The 19,793-nt window shown below is 34.3% G+C and overlaps 3 protein-coding genes and 1 non-coding gene across 4 annotated transcripts; 2 read left to right on the top strand and 2 right to left on the bottom strand.

Moving 5' to 3' along the window:
* The first annotated feature begins 945 nt into the window (after positions 1–945).
* Positions 946–3,198, top strand: LOC18036117 (stress enhanced protein 2, chloroplastic). The gene is made up of 2 exons (XM_006427971.2): positions 946–1,578; positions 2,526–3,198. The coding sequence occupies exons 1-2, from the start codon at positions 1,243–1,245 to the stop codon at positions 2,793–2,795; spliced, it is 606 nt and encodes a 201-aa protein (XP_006428034.1). The 5' UTR covers positions 946–1,242; the 3' UTR covers positions 2,796–3,198.
* A 1,020-nt stretch (positions 3,199–4,218) lies between these two features.
* Positions 4,219–10,676, top strand: LOC18037084 (4-alpha-glucanotransferase, chloroplastic/amyloplastic). The gene is made up of 16 exons (XM_006427968.2): positions 4,219–4,830; positions 5,037–5,099; positions 5,339–5,427; positions 5,527–5,587; positions 6,293–6,371; positions 6,603–6,739; positions 6,882–7,040; positions 7,142–7,218; positions 7,775–7,914; positions 7,995–8,026; positions 8,116–8,190; positions 8,510–8,582; positions 8,709–8,797; positions 9,170–9,214; positions 9,312–9,464; positions 10,381–10,676. The coding sequence occupies exons 1-16, from the start codon at positions 4,447–4,449 to the stop codon at positions 10,483–10,485; spliced, it is 1,761 nt and encodes a 586-aa protein (XP_006428031.1). The 5' UTR covers positions 4,219–4,446; the 3' UTR covers positions 10,486–10,676.
* LOC18037083 lies at positions 10,675–14,115 on the bottom strand. Its single transcript, XM_006427967.2, has 10 exons — positions 13,897–14,115; positions 13,359–13,454; positions 13,103–13,177; positions 12,893–12,961; positions 12,129–12,205; positions 11,874–11,962; positions 11,653–11,782; positions 11,369–11,459; positions 11,201–11,266; positions 10,675–11,067 (listed from the first exon to the last, which is right to left on the bottom strand). The coding sequence occupies exons 1-10, from the start codon at positions 14,035–14,037 to the stop codon at positions 10,948–10,950; spliced, it is 954 nt and encodes a 317-aa protein (XP_006428030.1). The 5' UTR covers positions 14,038–14,115; the 3' UTR covers positions 10,675–10,947.
* A 5,033-nt stretch (positions 14,116–19,148) lies between these two features.
* TRNAL-AAG lies at positions 19,149–19,229 on the bottom strand. The gene has a single exon. It is a non-coding gene; the product is annotated as a tRNA-Leu (tRNA).
* Positions 19,230–19,793: the final 564 nt, after the last annotated feature.

The raw sequence follows: 19,793 nt of genomic DNA, 5'->3' as shown, positions 1-19,793 counted from the left end.
AAAAGTGCATTTTTTATTGACAACCAAACACCCAATGACTTTTTGTCCAAAAGCTCTATTGGTATAAGCTCTACTGCTATAAGCTCTACTGTTATAAGCTCTATTTAATAAGTTGTACCAAACGGAGCCTTAGTGCCTGTTTGGTATGACTTATTTAAAAGTCATAAGTGCTTGTTTAATCTCATAAGCACTTTTTTAAATTTTTTATGGTGTTTGGTTATTTTTTTAGTAGAATTTTTTTAGCTTAAATAAGCTAATTTACCTCTACTAGTAAAAACCCAAAATTTGAGCTTTTGGAAGTAGAGGTTAGAGAGCTTTTCTAAAAAATATATAATATAAAAAATATCACACAGTTTAATGATTCAAAAATATTTTTTTATTGACAACCAAACACCCAATGACTTTTTATCCAAAAGCTCTATTGATATAAGCTCTATTGGTATAAACTCTATTTAATAAGCTGTACCAAACGGAGCCTTATGCGGCTGCAAAGGCTTCTTCTATTCTTTGTAATTTAGGATTTTAAAGATTTAGTTTAGGGCTACTATTTAACTTTTATTTTTTATTTATAATTTAGTAACATATTTTTTTTTAATTGCAAATGGCAATCCAATCGAATTGATCCGGATCCGAACCGATCCGAATCAAATCCAATTAGATTGTAAAATTTTTATTCGATCGGATTTGGAGGTCAATCTGAATATGATCCAAACAAGTTCGAATTGGTTCGAATTTATCCAAATCTGATTCGATACCCACCCCTACTACAAATTACTAATAAAAAATAATAAGAAGACTAAAATATATATATTATAAACATCTACATTTTAATTAATTCAATACATTTTTTATTATATTTATTTATTTATCTTATTTGAAAACAGTATGACCGTATGAGATGTCCGCAAACATCACTCTCCCTCGTCACGTGATCACAAAAAAATCCCTTCGCTTTAATAATTACAACGACGGCCAGATGAACGCAATCACTGTCCTCCGACCCCCGTTACCTGTCCTTTCTCTGTTCCCTTAAAAACCACGTCACTGAGCTAAATCGCGCCACGTAACCACGGGACCCACACCAATCATCCAGCAACGTTAACAAACGTGGATTCTTAAACTACCGCGTAGAATCAAACAAAAGCAGCCGCCCAAACATTCCGAGAATCCGAAAACGAAAAAGAAATAATTAATTAATTAATAATAAAAAAAGAAAAAGGAAAAGAAAATCACGTTAATTCGATGGCCTCGGTGGCGCGTGCTATTAACTGCCGGTTGGGGGCCGGTCAGAAAGCGGCTGTGGTGGGGTTTAGGAGGGAGCTGACGGCTCAAATGCGGAGAGTGAAGGTTGGGAATGAGGACGAAGGTGGAAGCGGGAATAATAATAATAATAATAATATTGTGTTGCAGCCGCGTTTGTGTACTTTGAGATCGTATGGCTCGGATAAAGCGGGGGTGATCAAGACCAAAAGAGACGGCGGAGATGAAGTGTCGCCGTTTTTTGAAACTTTGTCGGAGTATATTGACAGCTCCAAGAAGAGTCATGACTTCGAAATAATCTCCGGCCGCCTTGCTATGGTTGGTTTTTCTTTCTAGCTTTTTATTTATTTATTTATGTTTTTTGCATGTAAAAGTAAGATCGTCGGATTGCTTGACTTTCTCATCGATCAACTAAATCGGAAGATCATCGTGATTTTACTGTGTGATAGAGTGATAAAATAATAAATAAAGAATTTAGAAGATTTTTTTTTTTGTGTTTCATTTATTTAGTTATGGGCAAAAGTAATTTGTACCAAATACTTCAGCATTTTCGTTTAGGAACAAAAGTAATTTGTAATGATAAATGTAAATAATGCCTAAGAAAAATCAAATTCTTTTAAGTTAATTACATTTGCACCGTTGATTTTGAAGTCCGGCTACGTCATGCCTATCCTGTATGAAAGTGTTTTGGATTTGAAAAATAATATTTATATGGAAAATACCATAAAATTAATTTAATATAAAAATAACATAAGACAAAAATTATTGTCTTAATAGTGAACTTTTATTTTTATCTTGTAGTTAATTTTTTTGTCTTCTAGTGATGATGTGTTATTTTTTCTGTACAAATTACAGTTGTTTTGGTTTTGTCAAATGTAACCTCAAATCTCTTAACAAAATTTTTATACCAGTTCTTAAAGAACACAAGATCACCTTAAAGTTAGCAAGAGTAGAACACAAATTATGGCAGAGATGTTTTGATTTGCCGCAAATGAAATTCATGAGACATGTATGATTGTTGAAAATCTCTTTGCTGCATTTTGTGGCTAATGCAGGCAGGCTATATAGTTCACGCCAATCGTGAATCGTTGTCGTAAAGAACACAAGATTTTTAAATTTCTGGTTCTGTTCCTATTCTCAAACACATTCTTTATCTGTAAATTTCTATCAACCAAATGATTTTGCCTTTGGATCAAAAATAATTTACCCAGCAATCTCACAGGGGTGTACAGAGTGTTACAGATCCCTTGGTTTTTGTTGTGCAGGTTGTGTTTGCCGTAACTGTGACAAATGAGTGTGTGACTGGAAACTCGGTTTTTGGAAAGATGGATATGCAATGGATTGAAGAAGCAGGTGGCGTGTGCTTGGGAGCCATTGTTTTTGCTGCCATTTTTGCTTGGTTCTCCAGTGCTCGAAATAGAGTGGGTCGGATGTTTACCTTAAGCTGCAACACATTTATCGATTCTCTGATAGACCAAATTGTCGATGGCTTGTTCTACGAGAGTGACCTCAGCGACTGGTCTGATGAGATTTGAATCATAAGATAAATCTACCTGCAGCTTAAATATGTATAGATCCCGGATAGGACTATATTTATAAAACAGGGTGCTGGATAGAGCTCACTTAGTGATGAGATATAATGCTATTATGTAGCATCATACTGGTAAGTTCAGCTCCACTCACAGGGTGCTGCCTGAATAATTAAGGCAAGAATAAAAGTATGATCCAGCAGGTAAGCAAGAGCTGGAGACCCTACTATGACATGTATTAAATTTTATACTTTATGACCTCTTAAGCTTGTAGTGGTGGTAGAGAAATAGAATGTAGCCTATTTGTGTGTATATGATAAACTGGGTTATTGTAGCTTATCAATGTAATGTTGTACATTGTGATTTCATATATGAAAAATGGAAGATGATGATTGCCATCTTAAGGAAATATTTAGGATTGAGGGATCTGTTGTTGTTTTTGGTCGAGATCACTAGCTTTCAACTAATGAATGCTAAGCATAGGATGATTAGGAAGTAGAAACACTTGAGTAAGATTGAAGTCAATGTAGCCTGTTGACCTTCAAGTATTTCTTGCGGAATAAGCAAGAATGAATGATATCGTCTTTGCACGTTCATTAAGTTGAAACTTGAAGCTCTGTCCCAAGAAGGGTCAAAATAGATTCAAACTCAATTTATATGGCAATTAAAAGCATGACATATTATTCATAAATGAACAACAAGTAGTACTTGTAAATTTTAAATACCAAGTAATGGAATAAAGTTTTAAAATATTTTCTTTAAATTAAGATATTTATTTATGATCTTAACTAGTCCATCATAATTCACAAGAGGGATTTGGATATGCTATTAGAAAACAACAAATGATAGAACTTAGAAGTAGTACATTTTTCAAATATTATTCTAAAATTTTTTGTTGTAAATGACATGATATTAATTGTTGGAAATGATAAACAAACTAAATCTTGACAAAGACAATGCCAATATAGATGCTGACTAAAACAAATGTTAATGTTTATTAAAATGGTACATAAAGCAGCAGTAATAATCAATCCTCATGTTAATGTTGTAGCACCCACCAATAAAAAGATAAATCAAATCAGAGATTAAAAGAACAATGTATCAAATTATAAAAGTTACTTAACGAGTACTAATATCTGGCTAGAATTGTAACATTATTTTGTTTGTAATTTTTATTTTCATATCCAAAATAATGTCGTTTTGTCTTTATTTCTGTCACCCTTGTATCACCATTAGATAAAATACACCCGATTACTATTTTTTGGCGATACACGATAATAATGAGACAATAGGATACCAAACTTGGCAAGGCTTGTAAGTAATTTATCAAAAGATTATTTAATTTAAGTAATAAATATTATGTAAAGTTGATAAGAAATTAAAAAATAAGCAAAAGGAGAGTGGCGAAAAAAAATGTATGAAAAGAAAGAGAGAGATGTTATTGTCGCCCTCGTCCTAACCCATGAAAGGAAACCACTAGTACTAAAAAGCGTCACTGCGTCGTCAGCGACGCAAGTCCCTGCCTAATTTCAGCATGGCCCCCTCTCTCGCACAGCTCAGAGCTCACTCACTTCCCGTGCAATTCTCAAATCTCAATATAAGCTGACTTTTGGAATTCCAAATCCAAATCCAATCTCGTTCTTTTATGTAAAATTTCATGGCAGCCCTCGGCTCTCTGTCATTCTCATCCCTCGCTTCCTCCTCGTCTTCGTCTCCAAAACCTTCTTCATTCCTCGCCACAGCTACTCTCAGACCTCGCTTCTTCCTATGCACTCCCTTTGCCGCCAAAACGAGCGCCGCTTCAGCTTCGTGTTCGTCCGTCTCCGGAAACGCCGCCGCTTCGGCAGTCGCATCCGTTGGCCAAGACTTGCCGGATGACTACGAGGAGTGGACACCGAAGCCGGATCCGAGGGACCGGAGGAGAGCTGGCGTGTTGCTCCATCCGACGTCGTTTCGTGGCCCCTACGGTATTGGAGACTTCGGCGCCGAGGCGTTTCGGTTTATTGACTGGCTTCATCAAGCTGGTTGCTCCGTTTGGCAGGTCACTTTTCCAAAACGCCCCGTTTCGTAATAATTTTCTTTTTCTAATTGCAGCTTCACTTTCTAATTTATCATTATTATGAGTTTTATTATTTTATCTCACTTATGCAATTCCGGGGTAATCATTGTAAAATGTTCATAGTTTTAAGTTTATTTATCAAATTTCGTTAACTAAAATATGAAAACTTATTCGTAGAAGTTGTGCAGGTTCTACCTCTTGTTCCTCCGGGAAGGAAGGCCAATGAAGAGGGATCGCCCTACTCGGGCCAGGTGATTATTCTTTTTTTAACCAAATTTATATTGTAAGTTTGCATTTAGTATGCTTAAGAAAGTAAAACTGAAAGACATAGTTTAGTTTGGAAATGTGATGCATTCAATGATTCTTTGGGCACTTGAAAAAGATGGGTAGAAAATTATTATAGAATAGCTGAGTTTATTGCGACGCGTCAGATTTCTTGTTTGTTCTCTATATGTTGGTGAAGGTGATTATTGCTAATGAATGCTTTCAGGATGCAAATTGTGGTAACACACTCTTGATTTCTCTTGAAGAGCTTGTTAAGGACGGTTTGTTAGCAAAGGCCGAACTTCCACAACCAATGTGAGGAACTCTGCTATCTGAGTGGATGATGATGTTGAGTCCATTTACATATTCTTTGGTGTATGTGTGTGTTTGATTATTATTGTGTCTTTTCTGCAGTGATGCAGAACGTGTAAACTTTGCAGCTGTTGCTGACTTGAAGGATCCTTTGATAGCTAAGGTAAAGTGTTTAAAGTAGCTTTTGCTCCTAGGTTCATTCTTATTAACAAACCTTTCATTTTTATTGGATTTCCACTTTGATGGAAAAAAAAAATAAAATTGGCCCAGTCCACAAGTGAATGGTTACACAAGATTGGAAAACTGTTGGTTATCTAGTTATAATTCTTCCCGTACATTTTCTTATTAGTTAAAGTCAATTGTTGAGAATATCATGGTTTTATAAAGTGATGTGTCACTATCCAGCTTTCAAACAATCGTGAGAGTAAAGCTAACGTGCTATCACAACCACTGTCTGTGGTTCTGTGCCATGTCATTCACTCTCTGACCAGAGCTCAGAAGTAACACAACCTGGAAATCTACAATTATAAGGAGTCAAGGGCTACACGCCTACACAGGAATCTTATTTAAAGTGGACGGCAGGCTGCCGTATATCTTTGTTAATTTTCCTTCTACAAAATATATCCAAATTACCATGTACAGATGTTTGCTTTACTTTGATTTCATGGAGTTTTACCTGCCTTTGGTTTTTGGAAAAACTTATTTCTTGCATCCAACTGATGTAGAAATGAAAATCAAAGAATGGAAAAGGAAATTTGTAAAGACCTGTTAAGTCTTATATTTTCAAGCTGCATAGCTGCCCTTTTAATAAGTGTTCAGTTTCTGTTGTCGCAAATACAAATTTATCTTATGCTGGTCCTTTCCTTAGGCTGCAGAGAGGCTCATCCAGAGTGATGGTGAACTCAAAAGTCAGCTTGAAAATTTCCACAAAGACCCCAGTATATCAAGTGAGAAAAATCCCTTACTTTTTTTCGATTCCTTTTATTGTTGGGTGGACATTTTTCATGAAATTGCTAACTGGGGATGTATTATTGAAGATCCCCAATTCAAATCCCTTTCACATGCCGTTAATATACTGTGCAGTTAAGAGTTGTCCTTGGATAATAGATGTGTGGATTCCACTCACTAGAGGCTTTTATTGTGGAATTTATTTTTAAGTTGTTCTTTCAATTTGGTAGGCTGGCTTGAAGATGCAGCTTATTTTGCTGCTATAGATGATAGTCTGAATACATTTAGTTGGTATCTTTGGCCTGAATCCTTAAAGAATCGCTATCTTGCAGCCTTGGAAGAAATTTACCAAAGTAAAAAAGATTTTGTAAGTACTGGATTTTCTTTCTTTTCATTTCTAAGGATATTGTCTGAATCTTTCATCATTTTTATTGGCTACTAATTTTTCCTAAACATGCACTTTATGCTAAATCCCTAATGATTGTCAACACTTGCTTTTATTTGTTCAGATTGATCTATTCATTGCCCAACAATTCTTATTCCAAAGGCAATGGCAAAAAGTTCGCAACTATGCACAAATGAAGGGAATCAGTATAATGGGAGACATGCCTATTTACGTAGGTTATCATAGTGCAGATGTTTGGGCAAATAAAAAGCATTTTTTGCTGGTGAGTAGTTCCTTAAAACTGGAGATGTTCAATATGTAACTCTGCTTCCAAATCGTTGAGTCCTTGGTGCAAGTTACGAACTTTTAATATTTGTTGGGCAGAACAGGAGAGGTTTTCCTCTTGAAGTGAGTGGCGTTCCTCCTGATGCTTTCAGTGAAACTGGTCAACTGTGGGGCAGGTTCGTCAGTAATTTTTTTTCACACATTTGGTTATTTAAATAATTTTTCATAGATCTCTTGACCACATTCTCAGGATAAAAATTATCTTTTCATTTTTTTCAATTTCTTGACATATTGTGCTCCAGTGGAGAATCATATTATTGTTTGAAAGAAAATAATTTTGTTAGGGTCACAAAAATTGTCAATGGTGTACATGAAATTTGCATCTGCATTTCTCTCTGTTTGCATCTCATTTGTACTGTCCCTTTTTAATGGTTTGTGGCTGGTAGTTTTTTTAATCACCCTTATGATCATTATTATTGTGATTATTATTCCCATTAAGAGCTGAAGTGAATGCTTGGGGAAAGTAAGTTGACAAGTAACAGTTCTAGTATGTACATGCAAAATTTGTTGCCGAGTACACTGAATTCTGCCAGATATGGGAGATGGAAAAACATGTGATACGTTAATAATATTATGTAAACCATGTTATGTCTAAAATTGGTTCGTTAGTTGCTCTGATGTTGTTGCAATATTTGCCAGCTGACTGATTAAGTTCACTGTTTAACTTAAAAGCCCTCTGTATGATTGGAAAGCCATGGAGAAAGATGGATTTTCTTGGTGGATTCACCGCATTCGACGGGCACGAGATTTGTATGATGAATTCAGGATTGATCACTTTAGAGGATTTGCTGGCTTTTGGGCTGTTCCATCTGGTGAGATAGTTTTCAACTAGGCATATTACTTTACCTTTGCTGTACATGTATATTGCAGTAATAAATTACAAAACGTGCAGAGGCAAAGGTTGCAATGGATGGACGATGGAAGGTTAGTATTATCAAATTATTGACTTGTACTCAAATCACAAGTTTCTTGAATTATCACATAATCAATCTATATTATTTTGATGGCAGTAGGTGGGGCCTGGGAAATCCTTGTTTGATGCCATCTTCAGATCAGTTGGAAACATCAATATAATTGCAGAAGATTTGGTATGTTTTATAAGATATGACACCAACAATCAATATAAATCTGGAATTGTGGAACACAGATCTGATGTCAATTCTATGGCTGTTTCCATAATGATTTATTTGGTTGGACGCTTACCATCTGCCCCTCGTTAATTTTTCCTCCCTTTTCTCTTTTGTTGCGTGTAAAAGTTCCAAACTAGTATATTCTTGATGGATAATGCTCTGCATTTTGTCACCATCAATAAGTGATTATTGGGTAGGTTTGCCCAAGGAATTTTGTTCACGCATTCATTGATGCTTCTGTCGATATGTTCGCATATCTCTTATTTTTATGCAACAGGGAGTTATCACCGAGGATGTTGTTCAGCTCAGAAAATCTATTGGGGCACCTGGAATGGCTGTTCTCCAGTTTGGTAATAACTAGTTCTCTAATTTAAGTGTACTGTTGGCATTTTAAATTTTCATCTTCATTGAGTATCTGCAACTTTCATCAGTATGTTTTTTTTTTTAATCCTATTCTCCATTTTTTCTTGATCTAGGTTTTGGGAGTGATGCTAAGAATCCTCATTTGCCTCACAATCATGAGCGCAACCAAGTTGTGTACACGGGAACTCATGATAATGACACCGTAAAGATCCTTTATTATGCAGTCCTGATTCATCTTTTTAAAATTTCTCTCATTCGCCAGAAAAATAAGGGAAAATACCACATAATTTGGAGCATCATTTCACAATCTTGAGCAAAGTCAACTTTTGTACAATGATTGTCGCTATAATGACACAACAATAGTCCTTTATTCCTCATTTAAGAATAAATACTACATTTATTCTTTGCCACTGGTGAAAACGTCATATTTCATCCCTTAGGTTTCCGTATACATTCAAGGATACTGTTGACCTTTGGTATCTTAGTGATTGAGACGTTTATTTACTTTGACTGAAAATACTCTTGTTTAGATAATTAAACATGGCCAACTAATAATTATCTTTTCATATCATAGATCCGAAGTTGGTGGGACACTTCGAAGAACGAAGAGAAGTCCAATGTGAGTATTTGCCTTGTCTTTGAATCTTTCATATGTCAGATACATTACACAGTTGAACAGTATGCTCTGTAGTATTACAAGGCCATTGTTTTCACAGGTAATGAAGTATCTTTCTATATCCGAAGAAGATGATATCTCCTGGAAACTCATCCAAGCTGCTTTATCTTCAGTGGCCCAAACTGCAGTTATACCTTTGCAAGATATCCTTCGGCTTGGGGTTTCTGCCCGGATGAACATTCCTGCTACTCAGGTAAAATTAGGGGTGTCAAAAAAGCCCGCCCGGACCGGACCCGGTCAATCCGGTCCGGGTTTTGCCTGAACCGCATGCACATAAAAACCGGACCCGGGTTTGAAATTCTCAAACCCGGACATTTCCGGGCCCGGGTCCGGGTTCAACACCAAAAAACTCGGACCCGGTTTTTTAATAAATTAAAAAATATATATATATAAATATATAATTATAAATTTATGATATGTTGGATGTTATTTAAATTTATTGTGTTTTTTAATTTAATTTATTTATTTTATATATAGATTGAATGAGTTTAAGTTAGAAATTGGATGGATTTAGGTATTAGAAAGTAGATTGAAATAATTTTAATTTATCATTTGTGCAAAATTTGCATTGTTAGTGTGTTATATATTTGTATTTGACTATTTTCTTTTTTAAAGTTTGAGATTGAATGAGTTTATTTGATTATTTTCTTTTTTTAAATTTGCATTGTTAGAGAAATGAAAGAAAAAATTGAAGAAAACAAAAATTGAAGTTATCACATGCGGGTTTAGAAAGCCCAGATCAAAACCCGGACCCGGAAGGTGCCGGGCTCAAGCCCGGACCGGACCTGGAAAAACCGGGTTTTAACCCGGGTCTGGTCTTGTATTTCTCTCATCCGTTCCGGTCCCGGGCAACACCAAAACCCGGACCGGACCCGGATTTTGCCAAGCCTAGGTAAAATGCTTACACAAATGTAAAATAAGTGGCTAAACAAGCTTGTGTAAAATTAAATGCCTCTTAGGTCATAATCATTTATCACTTATTCTGTTTGATACTCTGTTCGATACTCCCATGTACATAGAAAAGCTAATGAGTAATGATTCAAGAGAATGAAGGTTAGATTGCTAATATTCAATTCTCCACTTCATCTGTGTTACTTTTCTTAATACAGTTCGGAAACTGGAGTTGGAGGATTCCTAGTTCCACAAGTTTTGATCACCTGGAGACCGAGGCAACGAAACTAAGAGATTTGCTTTCAACGTATGGGCGCCTGTAAGGATGCTGCGTTTTTTTTTTTTTAGTTGTAGGTAACCACAACGTGATGAGTTACCCTTGTGAATTATTGTATGATACAAGCTTCTGTACCGCAATGTCACTTGTATGAAATAATAATCAGCTTGTCTGATACAGAACAATTTTTCACTTAATCTCAAAATTGAATAAAAGTAAAAGTTTTGTTCTTGTTTATTAATTCCTCCAATTATCTGTTCATACGTAAGTATGCTTGTTTGTCATTGTTAATTGGTCACTAAGACAGGTAATGGGCTGATCCTTAATCATTTGGCTTTCAAAATCGTGTGGAAGTGCATGAAGCTCAAATACCTCAACAGACATAAGATAGCCTTCTAATTTCAGAAACTTAAACTAAGTAAACAAACAAACAAATAATTTCAGAAACTTGAACTATGTAAACAAACAAATAAACAAATAAAACTCCCTGAAGGTTCTATTTGTGGAGCTATGCAGCATTTTCAATTGCTTCAATGCACTCTAATATAGTTGCCTTCTTCGACATAGCTGCCATCAGGGCTTCATGAATCGCCTTGTTATTTTTTATAAGTGTTGCAGCAAACAAAACCTGCGCCGCATTCCCAGTATCAGCATTCTATTGTGACTCATATTTACTGACATGTTTCTTAATTGTAAGTTTAAAGTGATATTCCAGTGTAAGAACAAGCTACACATATCAGTTGTCATGTTGAGGAACTTACTGCCCATCTAGTAAGATTTTGTTGCTGGTCTTGGCTAAGTGGTGGCTTGGTCCTATTGATAAATCTCTGGCAACAGAGATAAGAGACAAGTAAAAAACATCAATGGTTTGCAGGTGTATGCCAAGTAATACCTGATGAAAACTCAATCATAGGTGAAGGATTATAAACCTGAAGACTGAAAAGATCGGCAGACTGCCCGACAACTTTATCATATTGCAGACCCTCTGCAGCTAGGCCAGCCATTGCCACAACCGCCAACCTGAGTGCAATTGCATGAGGTTAATATCACCAGTGATGTTCTTACAATTGAAGTGATTGTATACCATACCTATCTTTAACTATTAGATCAAATAGGATAATTTAACATATTGAGTAGAAATTGTTATCAAAGTTTCAGGAGAAAAAATTTGTTAGGTGAGGTCTCACTAGGAAAGAGATTTTCAGATGGGTACCTGTCAAGTTCCTTTGCATCAAGCTGGCCACTGTATATCAATTTTTCCAGCCTTTCATCGATAAGATTGACGTTCTCTTTCCCGATATCCAGCGAATATCCGAGAATAGGAAGACCAAGCAGATAGGCAACTATAATTGGATGAAAACAATTTCTAATTAGAAAGCAACCAAATTAACCACGTTACGTTGACTGGATATAATACAATATTAGGAAGAGTACGTAAGAAATGAGCTGCTTCGTGTCTTGCAACCCTCTCCTGATAATCAGGAAAAAATGAAGAAAATCCTTGGATAGCAGCTTGAAGAAGCCTGTGGGAGCAAATGAAGTGCATGATTTACAATCGCAAGCTTCCATTAAGAGTTAAGATTCTATTAATACTCATATTACAGAATTAAACTATAATCTTGAGAGCTTAGATAAGTAAAAGAATAAAGATAGAAGACTCGGAAATAAAAATATGCTTTTTTATCTTACCCGGGAGAAGTGCTTCCAACAGCTAAGACCACTAAAGAGATGCTACCAATTAGGTATGGCGTAAAGAAGCCCCAGTCCTACATGAAGGATACAACATAAAAGAAATTGCTTAATTTGTAATGGCAACATCTCAGGTGATGAACACAGGAAATAAGTCAATTGAATTAAGTAGATTTTAAGACGAAATTGAAAAGCTTATGAGATGAAGCTACACGAATATAAGCTTATTGGCTAAATATTCTATTGGAATGTCACCTGGCTACAGGTATCAGCAACAAATAGGGAACTGGAAATATCCAGAGGCTGGGGAAGAGGGATGATAAATTGCAGCTTTTGCGTATAGGTTAGGCATGTAGCCTGTAACTGTCTAAACTAGTTTATCACGAGAACTCAAAGTTTCATTTCTACTCAAGGAATATTCATAACTAAACAAGAAAAGAAATAATCTTATGCGTCCTTAGTCATATACATTTAACTGGTACATGACGAGATTTTTTAAGAAGAGCTTGTGGTAAGTTAAGTACATACAACAACTTTTCCTAATTCATCACATCTTCGAAACCAGTTTCCTCTTCTGGTTCACATAAATCTCTCTCTCAAAATTGTGTACGAAATGTATATTAAGGCATAAATTAAGACATTTACATCTGATGAAAATTGAAAACAAAAATGATTGGTTTGGAAGAAGAAATTTCAGTCTTAAATAAACAAAAGGAATGCTGCTGCTTTAACTTAATACAACAGAAGGGAGTAATTAGAGTTACCCCAGGAAGCTGGCCAGCAAGAACACCCAAAAACCCTGTTATCCCGACGACTGTGAAAAGAAAAGCTGCCTGTATTACTGAAAGGCATCAAACATATTGGAACTTATGTAATAACAGCAATAAAAGTGAGATTCCTACTAAATTTATATATAAATTTTGAATAAATCCTAGTCAATCTATAAAAGCATAATGCTAGTGTTATAGACTCACATCATTTCTGACGCTAGGGATAGCAAGGTTCTCTGCGTTTTTTATTCCAAGTAATGTCAGCTCCCGAAGAGTCGTCTGATTCACAAAATTTGATTCAAAACTACATATTATCCAAACACATGGTCACATATAACTAAGATTTCAAAGCAGCGAACAAATATTCATGAACATGTATGTATGCATAGGATTGTAGATTTGGGTAATGTTTTGAGTGGCACATTCCCAGAACTTCAACACTTAATGGAGACTGACTGACCGTACGACGTGAGACGTAGGGCTGAGAACTCCATCTCTTTGCCCAACCCACTTCGCTCAGCTGATCAAGTGCTTCTTTAACTGCATTACTATCTTTCTGCGGAAAATACATATCCATCAAATTTCTATATGCCAACCGAAATAGCAACTCAAAATCACAACAATCCTTCCATTCCAATACACATGATTTTGAGCTTCTGACTCATCACAATTAGAGTCAAGCAGAAAGTTAATCAATCAAATATGTTATAAATTTGAACATTAATGTGATGCATAAAGTCCTATAGATCTTACATTTTCGCTAATTTCAAAACAATCGTTACAAATTACATTTAAAATGAAAAATCCTGCATCAGGGTACTTTTAAATTGATATACTAAACAAAACCCACCAACCCAAATTCTAATGCATAACATTGCATTACATGCTCCTAGAAAAACTGGAATTCATTTCAAGTTTTCAATTCAATTTTGTTACTGATTAACAAAAATTAAAAAAAATTTTAAAAAAAGGTGAAAAAAGCTTAAAAGAATTAGAACCTTGGCAATGGCTGATTCGAGGGTTTTGAGATCAAATCTACCAGTTGCAGCAGAAGATGAAGATGATGCTCTGATTCTTGAGAAGCAGAAGCGCTTTTGAGATTGATATGGAAATGAAGTTAATGCAGCATAATAAGCCATCTTTTGAAGGATGAATTAATGAAGATAAAAAGAGCGGATAAGGTTTGTTAGGCTTGGCGCGAGGATCAGTTATTAGTTATTGCTATTGTAAGAATTGCATTCCACCACATCACTTAAGTCCTGAATAAAAATTTAAAAATGCTCAAAATATTCAGTTTTTTAATGAAACATTTAAAATTCCAAGAATTAATCAGTTTTCAGTACAAATATTAAATACCCAAAAATTGGAAAGTAAATTTAAAATGCCAAAAAGAATTAGTTTTATGTAAAATATGTAAAATAGATAAAGAAAATGAAAAGTAGACATAAATAATTGTTTTTAGAATAGATGTCCACATAAATTTTTGTGTGAATTTAGATTTCACAATAGTACAAAATAATCATTTCATAACGTTGTAAAAGCCTTTCACATAGATGTGAAACCTTAAATCCGTATTAAAACTTGTGGAAACATTCATAGGAGAGAGGACTCTAAGTATAGAAAACCATATCATATAAGATATTTGTCAGCGTAGAATATTTTAACTAGCAACCTCTCTTTCTGTAATATACTTTTGTAGATAAATTTTTGTGGTCTTACCGTGCATTTATGCTTAAAAAATTTTCATATGTATTTCATGCCTGCCACATGTTTGATAAAAGTCCTCACTGAAAAAGTGAGCCATAATTTTAATACTTATTTTGATTCAGGTCATATAAAGTGTTGCAAAATGAGATTGTTGACGAAGAGAAGCATTGATGAGGAGATTGTTTTGGATGAAGCAATTGGTACCTCAAATATTTCCGAGGTATTTTTAGAGATAGTGAATCCAAAGAGAAGACAAGGCATGTTTATCAAATATTGCTGATGCATTCTTAGTTGCTGCTAGTTTTTGGCTTTGGCTGGGGACGTTATGTACATGCCATGTTTGTCATTCTCATTGTATAGAATACATATAATAAAGGGAAATGTAATGATTTTTATTGTGTACAACTATAATCTGAGTAATAAAACTATTTTAGATGTTTATTGACATATGAAGTTTGTTATGTTTCTGAAATGTTCTGTTTCTTAAATAGATTTCAATAGAGCTGAGTTGTGCTTGTTCAAAAGAATAAAATGTGAAATTTCATGAGGGTATCAAATGTAAGAATGCACATCTATAAAGTTTAAAACCTATATAAAATTTAGCATCTGTCAATATACATAATATATGAATTCAAGCAAACAAAACTTTAAATCAATTAACTCACCAATTAAAACATAATAGGCAGAAAGTGAAATTGGTGCAGAAACTTTATCTTGAATGTCATGCTGCAACAGCAAATGTATTTCTCATAATAATTTTCCTCAGTTAATCTTTAAAAATAAAAATTCAGTACTAGAAAAAGAAACAATATGTCATTCATTTATGACATTTATTAAAACAAAACATTGCTATTTGAAGCTTGAGAGTCTTGAACTGTAAAAGAACATCCTGTTAAGTTTTGATGAAGCAAATCTTAAAAGCTGGTCTGCTGAGATGGTTCATAAGGGAGACATGGCACCAAATTAGGCACATTATAACCTTGTAGCGGTTGCTCCACCTAGAAGAATAGTATAAAAAAAAAAACTCTCATAATATGTTACAAAATTAAATAAATATCAATATTCAATATAAAAAAAGAATCAAAAGTACTTACTAAATATGGATGGAGGACCATTGATGGAGGAAGAGTGCTATTAACTGCATGAACAGATTGAATATGTGCCTACAAGCATTTAACTCAATTAATCATTCATTTTCATTATTTATTTGAAAAAATATTTTAAACAATTGGTTTGATGAATAAGATAACTACATCACCTGAGACATTTGAGAGTACAACTGACGATTAGATAATTTCCTCTTTTTTGCTAAAGCAATCTCCAAGCCACTCTTAAATCTATGTCTTCCTCGAGATGACTCTTTCTTTTTTAGCCCTCTTCTTTTGGCAATAATCTCATTTTGTTGACCATCCATTTCAATACTTCTTGCGGGTTTAACAAGAGGAGAGTTCTGAATTTTTTCATTTTTATTGCCATCCATTTCTAAGCTCAAAAGGTCTTCAATCAACTTTGCCATTTTAATTGCATGTTCATTTGCTAGCTTGTACATTTTTTCACTCTTAGAAGCTCTACTTGAAATCTTAGTGAAAGTGGAACACAAAACTCTATATTTGCATGTCTGCTGCAACTTTGGATCAGCTTGAATTTCACACCCATGCATGTCTTGAATAACTTCAGCTCTTTCTTGTTTTGTCCATTTTTGTAAGATATACTAGTTGGGAAGAAATTATTTGATATCCATGACATCTCTAAAAATCTAAATCATATGACTACATAAAATCCCTTTCCTCTCAAACATCATACAACTGCAAGACAATATGCCGTCAATCTCCTTTTTTACACATCACTTTTTAGAGTGCCTATCCATGCTAATTGTGTACCTTCTACAACATAATTTTGTATAGAAAAATCAATAGCTTCTTCAAGCTCATCTTGAAACTCTTGAAATATTATTTTTGTATAAACTTCTCTTGCTTGTACAAGCATTTTAACAGACATTTTCATGTGAACTAGCCTATAGTATAAATCGTACTTTGCTTCCAACTCTTTATACCTTTTATCATTAACTTCCCTATCGAAATGCATAAAAAATTGTGCAACACTGAAGTCTGACTTGAGGTAATCTAATAAGCTAGTATTAAAACTTTCACTAAGTTCGGTATTATTGATTCCAGCTGACCATGCTTGCTTGTTATATGCATAAGTCCATTTCTCTCTTAACTCAAATATACTTTTCAACCAATTATTATCATGCACATCATACTCCTCAAGCATTGCATCCCAAGCACTCAAAAACTCGTCTTCCTCTTCAGTGGACTCCATGAACATAGATAATGCACTTTTTACCCCTCCAGGGCCTTTAAAAACATTGTTTACATGCCTCAAGGTATTTTGCATTATATGCCATGTACAAAGCCTATGGTTTGTGTTAGGCATTACATGAGAAATAGCTTTAGCCATCGCAGCATCCTAATATGTAAAGATGGTTTTTGGTGATTTCCTACACATTGCCTTAAAAAATGTCTCAAACAACCATATAAATGAATCAGCAGTCTCATTTTACATCCAAGCTGCCCCAAAAATAATTGTCACTCAATGATGATTAAATCCCACAAAAGTTGCAAATGATCGATTTTCCTTATTTACTTTGTAAGTTGTATCAAAACTTACAACATCTCTAAATTGACCTTAATCAATAATCATCTTCCCATATGCCCAAAATATATTAGTAATATGTTCCTCATTATCCAGCTGCATACAATAGAAAATGATGGATTTTTTAAAGTTTCATAAGGAAAATATTTCAATAAATACCCTACTTCTCCATACGCTAAATCTTTCTGTCTCTTTGTTATAAGATAATTCTTCTGATCTAGTTTTGTGTATCCAAGAGATTCTCACCCTCCCACTTGCCTACCCATTAACTCATATATGGATTTAAGTAAAATCCTGGATTCTTCTGCCAAGTCTACTTCCATTGCTTGTGAACCTGTTATTTTTCTTTGAGAAGGTAGCATATGGGCACACTCTTGCATTACATGCGGATGGTTATGAGACTCAATAAAATGATTAACAAACCAATTGTTCTTCTTCATATTTAGCTTGATAAATAATCCAGCATCACACCCGGTTCTTGTCTCTGCTTTATATTTTACTTTCGGAAGATTTGTTTTGGTTTTTAAATAACCTTGTTTGCAACAAACAAATACTCTTGATGTAATTTCACCAGCACGCTTATTCTTAGTGTGAGTATCTTTTCTAATGCTAAAGCCCATGCTTAAGGCATACTTGTTATAGAATTCATATGCTGCTTCTTCTGAATTGAACTCCATGCCTAGTCTCAGTTTAAAGGCTAAATCAATTGAAATTTCTTGATTGATCGTCTCTAATGCAACCATTCTAATCAACAAAACAACTATGCACAAAAAGGATAAAACTAAACTTTTTGAATTTGCTCTTTTCGAACTTTCTTCAATAAATATTATGATGATGATGATGGAAATCAAACATGTTTCAATTGGGCACGATGAGAACGATGATAAACAAGCGGGAAGAAAAAAGCGGGATGTTTTATAATTAAGATTTTATATAGGTACAACGCATTTTTGGAAAAGTGAAAAAAAATTAAAAAAGGGAAAAAATCTTAGCCATTGATAGCTATAGTACATAGGTGTAATAAGATTCTTAAAAGCTGAGCAAAAACTCAGCTCAGCACCGGATCCAAATCCCTTCACATAGCCTAGTGAATGCTAGTTAGCTCAATTGATAATTGTTTTTTTTTCACTTGATCAAGAAATTTGAGCTCAAGTACATAAATAGGGATTAAAATTTTAATTATGTTTTGCTTTTTTTTTTATAAAAAAAAAAGAGTTGTCAAAATAAAATTCTAGAAAAAAAATTAGGGACTTAATTTAGTTGAGCAAGAAATTTGTAATTTAGGATGTCAAAACTAAACAGTAAAGAGAAAAATAAAAGAAAAAATTATCAAAATGTCATGTTGAGACTCTTTAGAAATGCCAGAGAAAGCCCGCCTACCAGGAGCCCTGGAATAGCAGGCCAAGCCTAGCCAAGCCCAAGCATGTTTTATAAATATAAAGCTCGAGGCCAGGTTGAAAGTCTGAAAAATACTTTAAAAAATTAATTAAAATAGACCTTTTTATATATATTTAACCCAATCAAAACATATATTTATAGTTGACAAAAGCAAGCTAGGACTAGACTAGACTCGAAATTTACCAAATCTGGGCCAAGCCTGTAATTTTGCAATTCTTAAGACTCTTGAGAGAGGGATTTGAACCAATAACTAAGATTACATTGTGAAAAAGTTGAAATAAAATTGTGAAAAAATATTTATAGCTGACAAAAGACAAGGCAGAGACTAGATTAGACTCGGACTTTGCCAAAACTGGCCCAAGCATGTCATTTTGAAATTCGTTAGACTCTTGAGAGGGGAATTTGAGCCAATAACTAAAATAAAACTGAAGTAAAATCGTGAAAAAATAAATAAATAAAAAGAGTCAACTCCCGCCCGAAAAAGGTTCCTTGTTGAGAGTGGGATTTGAACCCACGCCCTTTCGGACCAGAACCTTAATCTGGCGCCTTAGACCAACTCGGCCATCTCAACATTGTCATTCCAGGCTGCACAAGAGCCTCTATTAATCATTATAATTTATTACCACTACTAAATAAATATCCAAACGATTTCGATTTAGTAATTGTGCATCCAAGGGCACTTTTTAAGTTGCAGCAGAGTGCAAAGGCTCGATTCACGAAGCAAGATTATAAGGTTGAATCAAAGGAAGTGTGTGTTTAAATAAGCGGGAATTCATATCTACCCTCACATATTCTATCTTCGTACAAAAAAATTCTAGAATATATCATAGGTATCATGTCAATCATATAATAAGTAAATGATTCTTTAACGTATGTGCATTTATTTTGAAAAATCATCATGCAAGTAATGGTTATATTAAATTCAACTACATATGCCATACATGCATCAATTAATTGTAATACATCAAAAGTAATTTGGAATTTCTCCCTCAAACATACTTAAAATGTAGGTTATTAACCATGTTATCCACAAAATCATTATTCACTAAATTTTTACTTCAAGAAAAATAATTATATACATGATGATTTTTCAAATTATAGAAAATTATTGAGGGTTGTTCTTTGTTGCCTCATC

This window comes from Citrus clementina, unplaced genomic scaffold (genome assembly GCF_000493195.1).
Source record: "Citrus clementina cultivar Clemenules unplaced genomic scaffold, Citrus_clementina_v1.0 scaffold_7, whole genome shotgun sequence".
NCBI classification, from domain to species: domain Eukaryota; kingdom Viridiplantae; phylum Streptophyta; class Magnoliopsida; order Sapindales; family Rutaceae; genus Citrus; species Citrus x clementina.
The sequence above is the reverse complement of the archived record's forward strand: the minus strand, read 5'-3'. Positions and strand labels throughout refer to the sequence as shown.

What these genes read in the sequence shown, in the direction of transcription:
- LOC18036117 (XM_006427971.2), top strand. Translation starts at nt 1,243, where the DNA reads ATGGCCTCGGTGGCGCGTGCTATTAACTGCCGGTTGGGGGCCGGTCAG. An exon ending in TCTCCGGCCGCCTTGCTATG is followed by an intron (nt 1,579 to 2,525) that starts GTTGGTTTTTCT and finishes TTTGTTGTGCAG; the next exon opens with GTTGTGTTTGCCGTAACTGT.
- LOC18037084 (XM_006427968.2), top strand. Translation starts at nt 4,447, where the DNA reads ATGGCAGCCCTCGGCTCTCTGTCATTCTCATCCCTCGCTTCCTCCTCG. An exon ending in GCCGAACTTCCACAACCAAT is followed by an intron (nt 5,428 to 5,526) that starts GTGAGGAACTCT and finishes TCTTTTCTGCAG; the next exon opens with TGATGCAGAACGTGTAAACT. An exon ending in CTTTTGGGCTGTTCCATCTG is followed by an intron (nt 7,915 to 7,994) that starts GTGAGATAGTTT and finishes CAAAACGTGCAG; the next exon opens with AGGCAAAGGTTGCAATGGAT.
- LOC18037083 (XM_006427967.2), bottom strand. Translation starts at nt 14,037, where the DNA reads ATGGCTTATTATGCTGCATTAACTTCATTTCCATATCAATCTCAAAAG. An exon ending in TTGCTGGCCAGCTTCCTGGG is followed by an intron (nt 12,206 to 12,892) that starts GTAACTCTAATT and finishes TCCTTCATGTAG; the next exon opens with GACTGGGGCTTCTTTACGCC. An exon ending in GATGCAAAGGAACTTGACAG is followed by an intron (nt 11,460 to 11,652) that starts GTACCCATCTGA and finishes AATTGCACTCAG; the next exon opens with GTTGGCGGTTGTGGCAATGG.